This window comes from Strongylocentrotus purpuratus, unplaced genomic scaffold (assembly GCF_000002235.5).
Source record: "Strongylocentrotus purpuratus isolate Spur 01 unplaced genomic scaffold, Spur_5.0 spur5_contig_816, whole genome shotgun sequence".
In the NCBI taxonomy this organism is placed as follows: Eukaryota; Metazoa; Echinodermata; class Echinoidea; order Camarodonta; family Strongylocentrotidae; genus Strongylocentrotus; species Strongylocentrotus purpuratus.
In genome coordinates this window covers 453,323-472,408 of record NW_022145520.1, presented here as the reverse complement: position 1 = coordinate 472,408, position 19,086 = coordinate 453,323, and the positions used below count along the sequence as shown (strand labels likewise).

General features: G+C 41.7%; 1 protein-coding gene across 1 annotated transcript; it reads left to right on the top strand.

Annotated features, from left to right (window-relative positions):
- Positions 1–11,034: 11,034 nt before the first annotated feature.
- LOC105444169 lies at positions 11,035–18,716 on the top strand. Its single transcript, XM_030979018.1, has 3 exons — positions 11,035–11,148; positions 11,741–17,160; positions 18,658–18,716. The coding sequence occupies exons 2-3, from the start codon at positions 11,889–11,891 to the stop codon at positions 18,660–18,662; spliced, it is 5,277 nt and encodes a 1,758-aa protein (XP_030834878.1). The 5' UTR covers positions 11,035–11,148; positions 11,741–11,888; the 3' UTR covers positions 18,663–18,716.
- The last annotated feature ends 370 nt before the right edge of the window (positions 18,717–19,086 follow it).

Sequence of the window (19,086 nt, the reverse complement as noted above, 5' to 3'; positions counted from 1 at the left end):
ATCTATTTTTAGAAATTCTTAATTTACATTTGGGCAGTATTTTTTATACTCTTTCAGAAAATGAAAACAAAATTTGAGAAATTCTAAAATTAGATTTTTATGATGTCACAGCTTCGGTACTCTATCCATGAACGAAGTAATCAGGGGAGAATAACCCACATGGAGCTAGCTGAATTTTACCTGCTACACATGAAGGCCTATTAAAAAGCTTATAATATTTTGTGAAAACAAACACAGCATATTACTTTAATCACCGCCTGATGATCTAATGATAATTAAAAGACAGGATATTTATAAAGATCTGGCGAAGGTCGGGGGCTGAGTCAAAAGAAGAGCGCGAAGGGCAAAACAGACAGTGATTAATCCATAATTCATTGAGGTGACAAGTACGGCATCACCACTCTGATCGAGGTGTGAATGAGAAACAGAGAAGTGGAGTCCTGTTCCAGCGATGATTGACGTTAGAGATGATACATATAGGTGTACTCCAAACAATATAATTAGGCCTGTCATCACTATCTCGAGATTGCCAAATATCCAGCTATTTGAACTATCCCGATCGCAAACTATCCAGCTAATTTGCGTCTTCATCAGACCGAAGTAGCAATTAGAAGGATATTTGGTCAGGATTGTCATCCCAAGATATCTTGGGATAGTTTGCAAAATATCCCACTATTTGGCAAAATATCCAGCTATTTGTCCCGTGCGTCTTCACTAGACCGAAGATTTGCAATACGCGCTAACGCTGAGCAAAAAATCTCTAGCTAATTTCTCAAGGTCGAGTTTCAAGTTTCGAGGTCGAATCTCGAGATAGTGAAGACGTGATTTGTTACTTCGGGATTATTTCCCAAATCAGAAATAGCGGGCTATTTGGCAATCTTGAGATGATGAAGACGCGCCTAATGAGAGATGTATCATGTAGAAATAGACAATAATGATTTCATATTTCACTGTGATGACATACATGCATACAAGGCACCACCACTATATTCAAGGTGTAAATGAGAAACAGAGAAGTGGAGATGATTGATTGAAAAGATGATACAGACAGTTTGTATTCCAAAGAGTCTTGGAAGGTAAATGAAAGTACAGGGTGGGTAAACAAATAAATTGGAGATGTAGAAATGGACAATGATGATTTCATATTTCACTGGGATGACATACATACATACAAGGTACCAGCACTCTCTTTGTGGTTTACATGACTTGTATATGAGAGACAAAGAAATGGAATCTGTCCAGCGCTGATGAATTAACAAGATGATACAGACACAGTGTGTAGTTTGGATTCCAAAGAGTCGCGGAAGGTAAATGAAAGTATAGGGTGGGTAAAGAAATATATGACAGATTTAGAAATAGACAGTATAGTAGTATTCAGTCTATTATTAGGTATTATTGAAATGTTATGACCATCATATTGTCGGAGGTGATGATGAGAGCCAGAGAGAGAGAGTTAAGCCTGCAGTCAGGCGTTGATTGAGGGTATAGGAGTCATGTACATATAGCTACAATAAAGAACATGTTCAATTTGGTGTGTGGGTGGGTGGGTGGGTGTGTGGGTAGGTGTAGGGGGGGGGGGGGCTGCACAGAGAAATGGGAATGTAGAGGTAACAGAATTTTTGAAAGGTCAATGGTGTTTCAAGAATGGCATTGATAGTATTTAAACATGGAAAGAGCAAAACGTTCAAAGAAATGAAGCAATGAGTTCCTAAGAACAACTTTGGTTGGTTTATTGTGAGATTGCAACAATAGCGTAAACGTACGTACATACATGTAGTTCGTATCTTGCATCTCCAAGACTCTGTGGTTATTAAACACAAAGGCATACATGTGTGTAATATCAACATTTCATACAGGAAATTTAAATCATGAGAGGGGTACTGGAGCACAGGGTCCTGAGCCCCCCCCCCCCCAGTGCAAAAAGTAGACTGCGGGTTAAAGTATACATGTATATATTTTTTGATTTTTAATTTCAATTTTAATTTAGCTGGAACATCTCCAAATATTATTGGTTCTTGAATAAGTGTGAAGAAAGGGGAAAAAAAGGCTTTGGCTTTCTCTATTTTCTTGAGGGCATTCAACCCTTCATCATCGCGACTATGATTCAACTTGTAAATTATTTCCGTCTGGTCCTTGTCAAGGACTGACCACTACGCAAGTATGAATAAGTGACCGCTCTGTGCCTGGGGGTATCCTACAAGATAAATCCCTTCTTTTTGACACTTTTATCCTCAGGGTTCTTCCTAGGGCAGCATGACTTTGTCCAAAATGCCTGGGGGTGCAAAGAATGATTCAACTTATAGAAAACCCTGTTGGCAGTCCCTGGCTGGGGTACCAGTTGGTTTTGCATATTAATACTAGAGTTCAATATGTTTCTCACAGCGTATTAAGGGTGCTTCAAAAAATCACTTAAACACACCCTTAGAGGACACTGATAGAGCACAAGCTCGGCTCCCCAGGGAGTATTCCAACGAGGCGCCATTTCAAAGCGCACACATGCCAATCCAACCAAAGCGGGTAACCATTAAACACCAGGGTGGAGAGTGGCAAATGTAGATTTATGTCTTGCCGAAGGACATTAGTGCCACAGCGGGTATGGACCTGTGAACCATATGATCCACAGTCCGGCGATGCATCCACTGGAACACTACACCTCTAGGGACCACAACGATGTACACTTACATGTTACCCTTGTTGTGTAGACATAGTCAAAGAAGGTCAAAACTCTATGAAAAATTCATATCTCTGGAAATGAGCATGTATAGTATGTAACTCCCCAGCTGCTCATCGCTTCACAACATTCTGCCAGGGATAAAACGATGTTATAGCAATGTTTCAGGTTTATTTATTGATATCCTGGTGATGACGAAAAAAGGGACTGGTAGATTATGGAACACTAACGTGATGCAGGTAGGGTTCATTATGGTAATCATTAGATACGGGTAGAAGCCGACTATGTCAAGCCCAGGATCATGCTACTCATTAAGCCTTGTCATGAGATTACTGTAGGAGGAAGGGAGGGGTGACCTTGGTATGAACTCTGGAGACAATGGGATGGGAAGGAGAGAGAAAGAGAGAGAGGTAGACGGGGAGAGAGAGAGGAAAGGGAGAAAGAGAGAGAGACGGAGAGAGAGAGAGAGAGAGAGAGAGAGAGATGGGAGGGGGAAAGAGAAAGGGGGAGGGGGAAGGAGAGGAGGGGAGGGGGAGAGAGTTAAAAAAGAGGGGTGGGGGGGGGGGGGGAGATAGATAGACAGAGAGAGAGAGAGAGAGAGACAGAGAGAGACAGAGAGTTCATTATATGTGAGAACAAGAGATGGAAGGGGGGGGGGGGGGCAGAGATGACACAGAGAGAAATAAACGGAGAACAAAAGAAAGAAATTTTTAAATCAATAGAAAGAGAGACTGATATTATCACTGCTAAACATTGAAATAAATTATCTGTCTTCCTATTGATGAGCGGCTGTATATAGGGACCGGCCAAGGGAAACACAAAAAACAGTCTTTGTAGACAGGTTCGTTTAGTACATGTTTCAACGAGATACCATTTTCAAGGGAAACAAAAAATGTGGTCCTTGTAGATAGGTGGTCTTTGGAGACGGGTGGTCGCTAAAACGTTTGACTGTATGTACATGAAGAGAAATGCAGGCCCGCATTATAATTCTGGCTCTTGTCACCTTCACAAATCGCTAGATCACCTACAAACCAACCCACCAGACTCGCCATTCATCAGTGATTGACGGTACGGTTTCCAAGGCAAAGGGGCTGTTTTCAAGCTCGGCTACTGTTTGTAAGGTGGGGACCACGGGGAGTTCAGATTGTCTTTAGGATAAATGTGACAAGGACAAGGGGGATAGGTGTTGGCCGAGCTATTCCTGTCCAACTGCTGAATGATCCGTTGATTCCACTAGCTGCTCACGTACATGTACCCGAGTCCATTCATACTTCATTGGCCAATTACATGCATCATGTAATGACAACTACGCAGGTGTGCTGGTTATACCGCTCCCATAAGTACCTGTCATATGCAATACTGCAACATTAGCTGCATTTACATTGCAAGCAAAAACCTTCAATTTTTCTCACATTTCAGTGTTTTGTCAGTAGTTGCTAAGCATTGACATGCAAACCTCTTGAGTGTGTATTTTTAGCAATGGTGGCAGAAATTTTACAGATTTTTGCAGTGTAAATGCCCGCTCAAGGAACATTAAATGATACCGGTTTTTGGTTGCGTTACTCTCCTCACCTCTGTGTGAACGCACCAAAATATTGGAACGAGCAAACACCAATATTTTTTCCAGTAGTGTAAAACTGTAAATGGCAGTCCACAAAAATCAATGATTTTTCAAAAGGGAGTTTGGACTTTGTAAATGGGCCTATTTAGTATTTTGTAGATAAAAAAATGTTTCTGTTACATGTATTTGTTCATCGTGACAGGGAGGGATCTCAAACCTGTATTGAACATGAGTTTATTACCGTAACAGAAAATGCAGTGAGTGAGAATTATGTATGAGTTTTTCTCACTGCAATGATGCAACTAAAGAATCGACTATGGAGAAACTAAAATATTGCAAATCCCTAAGCAATTATTTTCTTCATATCATACTTTTAAACTATCTATAATCGTGTCTAATACAGACCTGACCCTAAAAGCCCCCTATGAATATGGACCCCCCCCCCCCTGCAGCCCACTACCTACGGTACATCATGAAGTGTGTATAAAACAATTCTAGAATAAGACCAATATCTTCTAGAAAGAGACCAGGGGGGTGTTTCACAAGATCCTAAGTCGAACTTAACTCTAAGTTGGACTCAAACATTATGGAGAGCCAGTTGTAGCCTTAAAGTAAAAATTTTCAAAAGCATTCAAAAGCAAAGATTCAAGTATTTTAGACTTTTCATAAATTCCACATCAAGGACATGAAATCTCTTTGATAATAGGAAATATGAATGATTTGAATCAACATTTTATGCCTTTTAAAACAACATTTTATGCCTTTTAAAACAACTTTTACAAATATTTTCAAAGATACTAACGGCTTTCCATAATTGTTAAGTTCAACTTCGGATCTTTGTGAAACACCCCCTGTACATGTAGTACATGTCTTCTGCTACGATCTGAAATCAAAGACGCAAGCACGCAGCAGAAATGAACTTCTGGACAACAGGGAGGGAGATTGTCTTTCTGATAATTGAGCCGAGATGGAATTAATTAGGAATAGGTGTTGGCTTTCATGCTCGATGACTGATCATTGCACTCGTTACCAGATGCACCTGTTTTCGCTAAGAGATGTACATAGAATTGTAAATCTGATGTTCAATCCTATGGGAATTTATGATTAGTGAAGCATTCTACAGATAATTGCAAAATCCTTTCTTGAATATTGCATATATTTCATAGTTGTGAACAATTCTGCGTTTTCATGATTACATGATGGTCACTACATAGGACATTACATCTTATTGTCTGTTATTATCATCACTAAAGTTACTTTGTTATTATCATGATCACGATAATGTCACTGCTAATCCTATTACTACTATTATTTTTACCATTGTTATGATAAACAATAAACTGTACTGCTGTAGGGAGTGTACGCATATTCAAAGGTAATAGCCCACATTTGTATTTATGCCTGAAATTCATATATCATAAATACTGTACATACCTGTTTATTAACATCCACTAGGTGAATGTGACTACATGTATTTTTGTTTAAAATTAATGATGTTAACTATTGGAGCTGTACAGTATATGCATTATTTGAAGATAATTAGATTTTTCCTTCAAGATATTTAAGCATATATTATAAATGCATATATAACCCTGAATCAAGGGTGAAAAAAATACATGGGGGCTCAGGGCGAAGTAGCCCCCAAAATGCTGAAAAGAGCCCCCGAAAGTCATAAAAGAGCCCCAAAAAATGTGAATAGAGTTTAATGCAAAACAAATTAAAGAGTGTTATTTTCATGCAAGCAAGCTTGAAAAGTAACCCCCAAAATTTTTAAAGTATTTTTTTCCCTGACCTGTGAATCAACAACGTATCAAAAATTAGTCTGGACTATTCTGACAAACACATTCTTACATGCAACCCCCCCTCCCCCCACACACAAACATAAAACAAAACAAAAATAAAACAAACAAAAACATAAAAAAGACAGCACCTTCAATAACAAAACAAAACAAAAAACAAAACACAAGATCATAATTTGCATCAACCCGTGACACACTTGTCAGCTGCACCAGCTTGCACCTGCAAAATGTCAGCCAACTTCTTTTTGGAAACACTCGTTACAGATTGCAGCCTAAGAAATTCATTTTTACATCACCATAAATGATGTGACGATCGATAAAAAAAAAGGAAATATGGGAGAGAGGAAGAAGCGAAAAGGAGTGCATTTGCTATCAGTCACGTGCAGGGAAGCGATTAATCTGTTTCTTGTTTGGGTGAATGTCTGTCAAAAACCACCGGTGATCTAGTGATTCACTATTATGATTATGACTTACGAGTGAAATGGAAGATTAACAGACGCAGGTACATGTCAATGCGTACTTCTGTCATGAGATATTAAAGGTACCGTTGAAGTTATTGGTGGCTAAATAATACTAATCCATCCAACTTTTTAATACACTATTAGTTTACTCATTTTTTATTTTCAACTTCAAATTAATAGTATATATTAAAAAGTTAAAAGTGATCTTGTTGTACTTGAATTCAAAAGTAGCAAATGCCCAGTCTAAACACACCCCTGTATGTACGTAGACATTACACATGAAAAAATTGGATGGGTTTAGACTAGGGTGGTCACACCTTTTGGGGAACTATTCGAAGGAGAGTTTTGGTACGTGTGCAGTTACTTGAAGTAATTAATGAGTAGCAAACGACCAGTCTAAACACACCCGTGTATGTCCATACACATTACACATGACAAAATTGGATGGGTTTAGACTGGGAGGTCACACCCCTTGGGAATAATCAAGAAAACGTTAACAATTGTCACAGGTGTGTAGTACATTAAGTAGGCCTGGTGACTCAGACTAGATATTAAATGTGGTGATTTAGACTAGAGAGAGATAAATGGACTTTGACAGAGCAGAACTACTGATCGGTCAGCATAGGGCTAGGCTAGGCGACCCAGGAAAGACAGCCAGTTGAAGAGAGAGGGGGTCGGAAAGAGTGAGAAGGTGGGCAGGCAAGGAGAAAATATGAAAACGAAAGAAAGGCGCATGCATGTGAGTGAGTGCATGTGATTGAGTGAGAGAGAGAGAGAGAGAGAGAGAGAACAAAAGGAAGAGAGAGACAGAGACAGACAGAGAGAAAGAAACAGTTAGGAGAGCTGATCACAAGGATAGATTCAAAATGGACTAGAGAAGAAAGAATAAGAGAGAGAGAGAGAGAGAGAGAGAGAGAGAGAGAGGGGGAGGGGTGAGAGGAGAAGCGGAGGTAAAAATCCATGCAACATCTCCACATTTGCTACATGTACACCTGGATGTAGAGAGACAATTGCAGACAAAATGCCTTTTCTACGTGCATATTAAGAACCCTGGAACTAGTTGAACCCTTGACCTTCTATGTTGTGAGCCACTATATCACAAGAATCGCATAATTCGTAGAGGACAAATGAGACACAGAGAGTGACAGTGAATGATCAGAGAAGCACCTTAATCTGATACTTGATCGCCTCAAGATGATCCTTATCCTTCTCCATCTTTCCCTTACGTCAAGGTGTCGGATATTAACGGCAAAATGACATCACACGGAATGTGCGCAGGGCATGGGGGAGCAGGGACAAGATGAAAATAGACATGATTTTTTTTTACTTTGGAGTTTTTGAACTGCCGTGAGAAGGAAGGGGGAGATTGTGGACATATGAGTTGGTACAGGGAAACGGAGCGTGGAGGGATGATGGCGGGGAGGGAGCACTGGGGGGATTGCAGGGGAAGGGTGGACTGGATTGGTCAGAGCTACCGGAAGGTTTACCTGAAGGTGACGATGGATGGGAGGGGTGAGTCATGGATAAAGAAGGAGAGGGAGAGGGGGAGACTGGTATGGGTGGCATGGGCGAGAGCAGGGTATATTGGGAGAGAAGAGGAGAGGAGTGAGTGGAGGAAGTGAGTGATACATGAGAAATAACAAAGAGAGGAACAGGGGGAAGAGAGATGGACAAAGACGGGGAGAGAGACAGACATAAAAGGAACAGACTGTTTAGAGAGAGAGAGAGAGAAAAAGAGAGAGAGAGAGAGATAGAAAGCATGGGGGATATTCAAGGAGCATAGATGAGAGAGGGTGCTGACAGACGAGAGTTCAAGAGAAAGACAATCATACAGATGCACACAAAAACTTTAGGAGACAGAAAGAGAGACAGACAGGCAAACAACGAATTACAAATATGGAGAGATTTTTTTTGAGAAGAAAAGGGAGGCAAAACCAACAAATGGGTGGAGAGACGAAGAATAAGAAACACAAAGATATGTCAGACAAGGACATAAACACATATCAACAGGGGAGTCGGAGATGAAGAAACAGGAAGGAAGAGGAAATGAAGTGAGGAGAGAGAAGACGGTGAAGGCATACATGTAAAACAACTGAGATTGGAGAAACAGGTATAGATAAATCTGGGGGAAAATAATACATAGGGAAACCAGGCAGGAGGGAAGGGGAGATAAATTAAAAATATTGTATACTATGAGTGGAAGGGACTTGCAAAGAAGAGTGTTGACCATGAGAAAGAGTTGATACCGAAGTAGACACGAGGTTTAATTGTGAAGATGACTGTAGATTGCGTTAGGGTTTGTATTCCTGCATTTATAGTTCTTGCAGATAAATTGGTGCCAATTCATGAATAAGTTAAAACCAAGAGTTTGTACATAATGCGGTACATCACCGGCAACCTCTGCAATGTGTGAAATACTAGAGAGTCTCACGAACAGGATATGATCCATTGATATTTGATTGCTTTACACTCCTTTCCTCCACATCTTGGTTAATCCTGGTTAACCCTTTTACAACTGAATTCTCTTTTCCCCATAGGCATAATACAGGCACCAGTCGTTTCCAGTATGAAATGGGTGAATACAAACGGACCAAACACAGAGCATCACTCGCTCCTGTGTGTACGCGATTAAAGAAAAAGGTGAGATCTGGTATAGAAGAAAAATGATTTGTGATTTTCTCAACCGGCCTCTATGTCTGAAGTGAAGAATATCCAAAAGAACCCCCCCCCCCCCTCAATAAAAAAAAAGTACCCCATTATTTGATTTATGACAAGAAATCAGCTGAAAAGTTTGGTTCAGAAATGTGTGTGTTTAGTCCCAATGACTCATTTCTGTGTATAGTGCATGTAGTCTCTAGAAAAACCTTCCATTTGGATCTTTCTACAGCTTCACATTATACAGCAATTCTTAACCTATCAACTACTGAATTTAAACTTTCCCATAGGCTTCAGCTGATAGGTTAATTAACCTTTCCTAATGGCTTATAGACAGTTTTTTTAAACAATGTATTTGCATGACCACATACCGGTACTCAACTTGATCTTAATACTGCTACAACCAATTACAGCTAATCTCAGGTCCAACAATATCCCGACCTAGGAACATGTGCAGCGTGGCGTTCTCCTCAAGGATGAAGGTTGTCTATCCTAATATCCTTTTGAAGCTTGTTGCATAACCTTAGTCATGGTTTCATGTGCTTTGCAGTTCATGACATGTCACATTTATTCCCTCGTGTCTGCTCATCCATTAACGGGACAAACTTGAGCGACGTGACCAATCAGCAAAAATATTACGTCCCGAACCAAAAACAGCAATGTATCGGTCTTCTCTGTCATTTCTTCTTCATTTTCTTTCGATCACTATTACATCCAAAACCAACACAGCAATGTATCGGTCTTCTCTGTCATTTCATCTTCACTTTCTTACACCCACTCCTAGAGGTATCATTTTAATCAATATCATATACATAATAAGTAACAGTATGTTTTTCTAAATTCTCTTTAAGTAATCCATAAATGTATAATCAATTCTTCTGTTCTTTGTCCATATTTGTCCTTATTTTGCAATCAGACACTTAAATGCAACACTGTTACAATCTTACAATGATATCCTTATGGACAGACAGATTACATCAAACTCTATTTAAAGCCCCACTGCACTACTTAAAGCTACTTGTGCCCTCTATATAGCAAACAATGCCTAATCGGTGACCATTGGTCCCCCATGATCCCCCTTTTCTTAATATGTTAATTGAGAGCTGATTTGATGAGATAACCACCTGTCAGTGACCATGCAGGGAGGTCTAATCCCTCCTGGCCAAACTAGTGCAGTGGGGCTTTAAGGATCTCTAAGAGGGATGCTGCAGGGAAACACAGAGTTCTTTTTTTGCTTCTTTTCCTTTTTTAAAGTTAAAATTCAGCCCCATGGTATAGATCTCTAGACAGTACCACGCCCCTATGTCTACACCCGTGGCCACAGTTCCCTCTCGAGACCACCAGAGGGCAGTAGATCGAACCCTGCCCCTCAAGACTAGTCAACAGTCCTCAATGTTGAGCGTCGTTTCATCGGCTTACAACGCATGCTATGACACATTTTAATCCCCAATGTCCCCTCATACATTAAAGCAGATATTTAGGCGACTTGACCAATCGCCATCAATTTTGTCACAAATGAATCCCGCCTTGTCTCAACTTTTTTCTGTCATTCTTTATTTACCCGTTAAGTTCCATCAAAATTTTGCCCCATTTTCTTCTGAACTTTTGCCCAAACAATTTGAATTTTTAGGGAGTAGATTTGCATTATAACCATGTGGATACTGGAAAGTCCTTATTAAAGATGACTGTTTTTATTCTTTTGTGTTGGCTGAGAAGTCCTGAAAAGGACTGAAAATCAATAAAGACTCAAATTTGTGTACGGGTTAACTGTCCGTTGTCAGGATTTTGAATTCTGCAATGTACTTATAGATATGAGTGTTGATACGAGTTTTTCCCAATTTGACATTGTGACGTCAGAAGCGGGGTTTTTAGGTGGATTTTGCATTCAGGTCGTAGAGGGCGGGATTTGATTCTGTGGAGCTACTGATTTACGTTACACTGAATGTTTATTACACTGAACAGTCTACTGTTAATTTTGTTTTCCTGAGACAGCCCAATGTTGTAAGTAGAAAATCACTGCATATTATGATAGCTCAATATTTACTCTTTTGCCTCATGTTAATGGTGATTATAATGGTGGATTGATGTGATGTATGAAATAAGATTAGAATCATAGAACATCCATACGTTTTGAATGTAAATGTACCACATATAAGTTTTGGTGTAAGTAGCGTATACGATAATTCATGCTGGAAAAGTACGAAATATCCAAGTAAGGTTATGATATTATGAATGAGCAAGAAGCTCTATTAATGTATGAGAGAATACGATTATGACTTAATTATGAACAGAAGATGATGGTCTAAATTTAGTTAGCTAGGGAAAGTAGCATTTGAGGTAAAAGGGAAATTTTAGCAGAAAATGACAGAAAGTAGGTCGGGTCAATTTGCATGACAAGGGTAGGCATACAGAATATGGAGTGAATATTTTTGATACAGGCATCAAGGATAACAATGTCATTTATAGTTATTATTCCGTGCTATGCATTTGGAAGACAGTTTGTTGCATCAAACTTGATTGTTTTAATTGCGTGATGCATATGTATATCAGCCATGCTGATAATTTGTTTTATCTGTTCTATCTTTTATTAAAGGTTGAACCACTCATTGGTATCATCGCAAGGGCATTGTTGTCGAGTCGTCATTGCAGTTGGGCTTAAGTAATACTCATAACGTCACCGTTCCTACATCAGTTCAACAACAGCTTCCAGGTCCACATCAGACTACAGACAGGCTGTTACAATGAGTACTGTTGGACAAAAGAATGCCAAAGGAGACCCTGAGGGTGGAGTCCGTCCTGAAGATTCGGCCAGCCAGTGTGGGAGCACTACATCTTCAGTGCGACTGCGGACTATAGCACGTAGAGCTGCTTTAGCTGTTGAGGCTGAAGCACTGAAACAGAAGATGGCGCTGGAAAAGGAGGAGTTAGCTTTGAAACAGCGTAAAGCTCAGCTAGATATGGATACCAGGATGAAAATATCTGATGCTGAGACACAAGTCTATTTGAATGAAGCGGATAGGCTATTGTCGGATGAAGCTAGTGCTCCTCAGAAACATCCAGTTGAAGTGAATGAAACGTTGGCTTATCCGCTGGACTCTGGAATGCCAACGCCAACCCAGGTTGAACAGAGTACGAAGCCAACGGAGGCTTTGTTGCTGCAGATTTTGCAGGAGGGACAGAAACAACAGAGGCAATTATTGGAGTCTCTTAATGTGCCTCAAACACAAATGATGACGTATGATGGCAACCCTCTTAAATATTGGGAGTTTTGGAGGGCGTTTGAGAACTCAATAGACTGTACAAGTATTCCGGACAGTGCCAAACTGACCCGACTTCTATACTACTGCGAAGGAGATGCCCGCAAAATCTTGCAGCCTTGTAGTATTATGCCATCTGGCGAAGGGTATATGAGGGCGAAGGCCATGCTACAAGAGAGGTTTGGTACACCCTTCATGATAGCTGATGCATGGATCAGGAAAGTGACCGGAGGGCGGAAGATCACCGGACGGGACAAGAGGGCCCTAAGAGAATTCGCAGATGAACTGCAAGTTTGCTCACTGACTTTAGATGCCATGGGTTACATAGGCGATTTGTCACCACAGTTAGTCCTTGTCCAGATAGTTGAACGACTACCACTATACTTATGCGGGAGATGGCTGAGTGTGGTACGAAGAATCAGGCGAGAGGATAGATTTCCTAACATATTTGACCTGGTGGATTTTGTCCAAGGTGCAGCCGATGAGGAGAATGATCCGGTCTACGGAAGGCTTCTTACCAAGGATCAGGGCGGTAGAGGCACCTCCCAGAACAAGAAGTCGACAGGACTGAAGAAGGGTGCTTTCTCCACGACAGCCACAGGCAATGATGTGACACCACAGCTGTGTGTGATATGCAAGGAATCGCACAGTCTGTTTGGCTGTGACAAGTTCAAACGAATGCAGCTAGATGACCGGCTGAAACTGGTGAGGGAAAACAGGCTTTGTTTTAACTGTTTGGAGAAGGGACACATGTCGAGATACTGTAAACTAAAGAGGGTATGTTCAGTTTACGGATGCAACAGAAAACATACTAAGTTTCTCCATCAGCAGAAACCAGAACAACCTCAGCAAGCACAAGAGGAAGCTGTTAGTCCTTCACCTGAGAAGATTGAGAGTCATGTCACAGGGGCCGGGAACATGAAGGTGCTATTGCCAATCGTTCCTGTCTGGGTTTATGCGGCAGGCAGTAATATTGGTGTAGAGACTCTAGCACTGTTGGATTCAGGCTCGACAAGTACCTTTTGTACTAAGAAGTTGGCAGCAAGAGTGAAGGCAAGTGGATTGTCCAGTATAGTGTCTGTCTCAACTCTGGAAAGAGCCAACAGCGAACTTCAGACCAGTGTTGTAAGCCTGAAAGTTGCAGCAAAGTCATCATCCAGGATGGTGAATCTCCCTAAAGTCTATACCAAGACAGACATTAACATTAATCCAGATCACATGCTAAAGAAGGAGGATGTTGACAAACTCCAACATCTCACAGATGTCGACTTTCCATCGACTACCAAACTGCAGGTGGATCTGCTGATTGGGCAAGATTATCCAGAGCTTATTTGTCCCCTCGAGATACGACGTGGTGAGCCAAGAGACCCTTATGCAGTAAGGACAGTGCTGGGGTGGACCCTGAATGGGCCGGTTCAGAGTGATGGTAGGAGGATGGCTGTGACGTCACACTATATCTCAGATGAAATATCCCTTGAAGACCAATGTAAGCTGTTTTGGTCTCTAGAAGGCATTGAAACCCTCCATTGTGATGCTAAAGGAATGTCAGTCAAGGACCGAGAGGTATTGAAGCTATGGGAGGACAATGTGGTAATGAATGGAGGTCACTATCAACTGCCCATACCATTCAAAGAACGACCCCCGCCACTTTGTGACAATAGATGGATGGCCCAGCAGAGACTCCATTCACTTAGAAGACGACTTCTCAGGGATACGGCAATGCATGCTAAGTATACACAGGGCATGGCTGACCTAGTTGCCAAGGGCTACGCCGAGGAAGTTGATGAAACTCAACCGCCAAATGGAACTTGTTGGTACCTACCACATCACCCAGTGATAAATCCGAAGAAGCCAGACAAACTTCGGATTGTGTTTGATTGTGCTGCCAAGTGCTTAGGAGTTGGTCTGAACGATGTGGTGATGCAAGGGCCGGATCTGACCAACAAGTTGACTGGTGTACTTCTTCGATTTCGTCGAGCACCAATTGCCATCATGGCTGATGTGGAAGCCATGTTCCACCAGGTAACAGTTCATCCAGATGAACGAGATGTACTTCGCTTCTTGTGGTGGCCTGATGGAAGAGTGGATGAAGATCCTAAGACCTACAGGATGTGTGTGCACCTGTTTGGGGGCACATGGAGCCCCAGCTGTTGCTCGTTTGCCATGCGGCAAACAGCAAAGGACTATGGAGATCAGTGCAATACACAAGCACCAAGAGTAGTAGAGATGAATTTCTACGTAGACGACTGCCTGGTCTCTGTTGAAGAGGAAGATGAAGCTATAAGACTGGCATCAGAATTGAGAACCTTGTTGCAGAAGGGTGGATTTCGACTCGCTAAGTGGATGAGTAGCAACACAAGAGTTCTGCAAACCATACCAGTACAAGATCGGGCCAAGCAAGTGGTTGGACTCGACCTGAACTTTGATGCCCTACCAATAGAGCGTGCACTTGGTATGATATGGGATGTAGAAAGAGATAGCTTTGTCTACAAGATACAGGTGAAGGACAAGCCTTTAACACGAAGAGGACTCTTAAGTGTTGTTTCTTCTGTCTACGACCCTTTGGGATATGCTAGCCCATTTGCACTGAGAGGGAAGTTGATTCTTCAGGAGTTGACCCGGAAGAAGCTGAACTGGGATGAGCCTATCCCTGACAGTGATGCAAAGAAATGGAAGGCTTGGATTGAGGAACTTCCACAGATGGAAGGAGTTGAAGTCAGTAGATGTGTCAAGCCTCACGACTTTGGCAGGGTAACTGATTACGAGATCCACAACTTCTCTGATGCATCTGAAGTAGCCTACGGGGCTGTATCATATCTAGTGATGAGGAATGAGGAAGGAGAGGTGCATAGCAGTATCATCATGGCCAAGTCACGCCTTGCTCCAGTAAAGACCGTTACCATACCTCGACTAGAATTGATGGCAGCTACACTTGCTGTGAATATGGATGTCGTGATAAGAGGAGAGCTAGACCTGCCTGTGAAGAAATCATACTTTTGGACTGACAGTATGATAGTGTTGCACTACATAAAGAATGAACATAGAAGGTTCCGTGTCTTTGTGTCAAACAGGGTGGCTATGATACACAATGCCACAGAGATAGACCAATGGAGACATGTTGGCACAACGGAGAATCCGGCGGACATCGTATCCAGAGGCATGTCACCGTCTAATCTGAAAGATGAGGAGAAGTGGTTTGTGGGACCAGCCTTTCTACAACAGCCGGAGGAGAGATGGCCCACATGTCCCATAGAGAAGGATGGGATCAGAGAGGACGATCCAGAGGTGAAGCCTGTAGTCCAGATCTTTGCTACAAGTGAGGGCAAGAAGTGCATCGACCAGCTCTTCATGCACTATTCTTCCTGGACGAGACTACGCAGAGCGGTAGCTTGGTGGCTGAGGTTAAAGGAAACCCTTAGAAGGAATGTAAAGAACTGTACTCCAGTTAAAGAATTGAGCAGACACTTGACAGTGGAGGACTTGAACTATGCTGAAAATGCCATCTTTCAGCATATTCAGACCGAGTCGTTCGATGAGGAGATGACAACCTTAAGGGAGAGAGTTAGAGATCCACATGGACGAGAGAGACCTGTGAAGAAGGGGTCGAGGCTTGCAAGGTTGGATCCTGTTTTGCAAGATGGTCTACTGAGGGTAGGAGGCAGGCTTGGACGAGCACATATCCCAGACACTGCAAAGCATCAGGTGATACTGCCTAGAAGGCATCATGTGTCAGCACTGTTGGTATGGCACATACACGAGAAGGTTGGACATCAAGGCCAAAATCATGTTTTGGCAGAACTCAAGCAGTACTACTGGATTCTGGGAGCTGGGGTCCTGGTGAGAGGCTTGTTAAGCAAGTGTGTAACTTGTCGTCGCTACCAGGCCAAGGTCGGCAAGCAGAAGATGGCTGATCTACCTGCCTTCCGAGTAGTAGCTGATGAGCCAGCATTTACACATGTGGGGATGGACTACTTTGGCCCTTACGAGATCAAGTGTGGGCGCTCTGTAAGAAAGAGATACGGTGTGGTATTCACGTGCATGACAACTAGAGCCATCCACATCGAGGTTGCCAACTCTCTAGATACCAGCTCATGCATTGATGCCATCAGACGCATGATGAGCAGGAGAGGACCAATAAAGAGGTTGGTCTCGGACAATGGCACCAATTTGGTAGGCACTAAAGCTGAGCTGAGGAAGGCACTGAGTGATTGGAACGTTGATGAAATCTCAAACTTCACGGCTAATCACAGTATAGATTGGAGTTTCAACCCGCCAGGGGCCTCACATCATGGCGGTGTGTGGGAGAGGCAGATAAGAACGATCAGGAAAGTACTGCATGCTCTTCTCAACGAGCAGTATTTAAGGACATGTCAGTCGGAGGAGCAGCTTCACACTCTGATGTGCGAGGTAGAGGCAATCATCAACAGCAGGCCTCTTACTCGTGTCTCTGATGATCCTGGAGATCTGGAAGTCATCACGCCCAGCAGTCTGCTACACATGAAGCAGACCTCAGCACCACCCCCGAGTAAGTCCACTGAGGGAGATGTCTTCGCCAGGAGACGTTGGAGGCAGATGCAGTACCTGGCTGATCTCTTTTGGAAGAGGTGGATTAGGGAGTATCTACCTAGTCTACAGCAACGTCAGCGGTGGCAGCAGCCTGAACGCAATCTTCAGGTTGGTGACGTGGTTCTCATCGCAGACGGAACTGTGCCGAGGTGTTGCTGGCTGATGGGACGCGTTTTAGAAGTGTACCCTGGTAAGCGGGGATATGTACGTAGCGTGAAGGTTAAGACTGCAACGTCAACACTCGTCAGACCCATCGCGAAGCTTTGTTTACTTCTCGAGCAAGAGGAATCGCGATAGACGACTTCGAGAAGTTAGCCATTTTATTTGTTGTTTTTAGAGCTGATACAAAATAATTCCAGTTCAATTCAAGATAGGGATTACTTTAAGTAGCGTTGAGCAAGAAACATTCAACTTCTGTGGACACAGCATCTAGTTTCGCATAAATGGATTCGGTTTAGATTCGCTTCAACAAGAAGAGACTTTACTACAGTGATATTATACAGATACTTTGTGTTTCGTAGTGACTTGCTGAAATGTTTAATTGAATTGAAGCATAACTCATTTCTAGTTAGAATTCAGTTTCTTAAGATAGTATTCTGATGGTAATACAATAGTTTGTAATTAGAAGATAAGGAAAGAAATACAGGTAGTATGTCCTTATTGTCATATTATTAGTGTTCTGCTATTCGGTAAGGACATATGTTTCCATAGCAACCACCTTTTTTGGATTTAAAGGGACTGTATTTATTCAGTTAGGAAGTATGTTTCCATAGCAACCACCTTTTTTGGATTTAAAGGGACTGTATTTATCGAAGTCTTGAGATTTCAAGAGAGTGACAGTTTTGTTATAGATGTTGGCAGTGAAAGGTTTGGTAAATTCAAAGTATTCGGTTAATTTAAGGGGCCGGGATGTTGATACGAGTTTTTCCCAATTTGACATTGTGACGTCAGAAGCGGGGTTTTTAGGTGGATTTTGCATTCAGGTCGTAGAGGGCGGGATTTGATTCTGTGGAGCTACTGATTTACGTTACACTGAATGTTTATTACACTGAACAGTCTACTGTTAATTTTGTTTTCCTGAGACAGCCCAATGTTGTAAGTAGAAAATCACTGCATATTATGATAGCTCAATATTTACTCTTTTGCCTCATGTTAATGGTGATTATAATGGTGGATTGATGTGATGTATGAAATAAGATTAGAATCATAGAACATCCATACGTTTTGAATGTAAATGTACCACATATAAGTTTTGGTGTAAGTAGCGTATACGATAATTCATGCTGGAAAAGTACGAAATATCCAAGTAAGGTTATGATATTATGAATGAGCAAGAAGCTCTATTAATGTATGAGAGAATACGATTATGACTTAATTATGAACAGAAGATGATGGTCTAAATTTAGTTAGCTAGGGAAAGTAGCATTTGAGGTAAAAGGGAAATTTTAGCAGAAAATGACAGAAAGTAGGTCGGGTCAATTTGCATGACAAGGGTAGGCATACAGAATATGGAGTGAATATTTTTGATACAGGCATCAAGGATAACAATGTCATTTATAGTTATTATTCCGTGCTATGCATTTGGAAGACAGTTTGTTGCATCAAACTTGATTGTTTTAATTGCGTGATGCATATGTATATCAGCCATGCTGATAATTTGTTTTATCTGTTCTATCTTTTATTAAAGGTTGAACCACTCATTGGTATCATCGCAAGGGCATTGTTGTCGAGTCGTCATTGCAGTTGGGCTTAAGTAATACTCATAACGTCACCGTTCCTACAATGAGCATGATGACTAACTAGCCTTAATTACTTTCTTGTTCCAACACAATAGCAAAGGCTGTGAGTGGGAAAGAGGGACAGAATGAGAGATGGTGAGAGGGGGACTACAGAAAGGGGAAGACAGTGAAACCTGTATACAAAGACCACTCAAGGGAAACGGAAAATGTGGTCTTATACCGGTAGATAGATGGTCTTTCTATAGAGGTGGTTGCTAAAGCAAGTTTGACTGTATCAGGAAGTGATTGAAAAACATGGATTCTGAAACAAAATTTTCTAGAGGTTTGTCTTTACCTCCCAGTTTTAAAAGATGCCAGAAGATCAATATCAGACAGGC

What these genes read in the sequence shown, in the direction of transcription:
- LOC105444169 (XM_030979018.1), top strand. Translation starts at nt 11,889, where the DNA reads ATGAGTACTGTTGGACAAAAGAATGCCAAAGGAGACCCTGAGGGTGGA.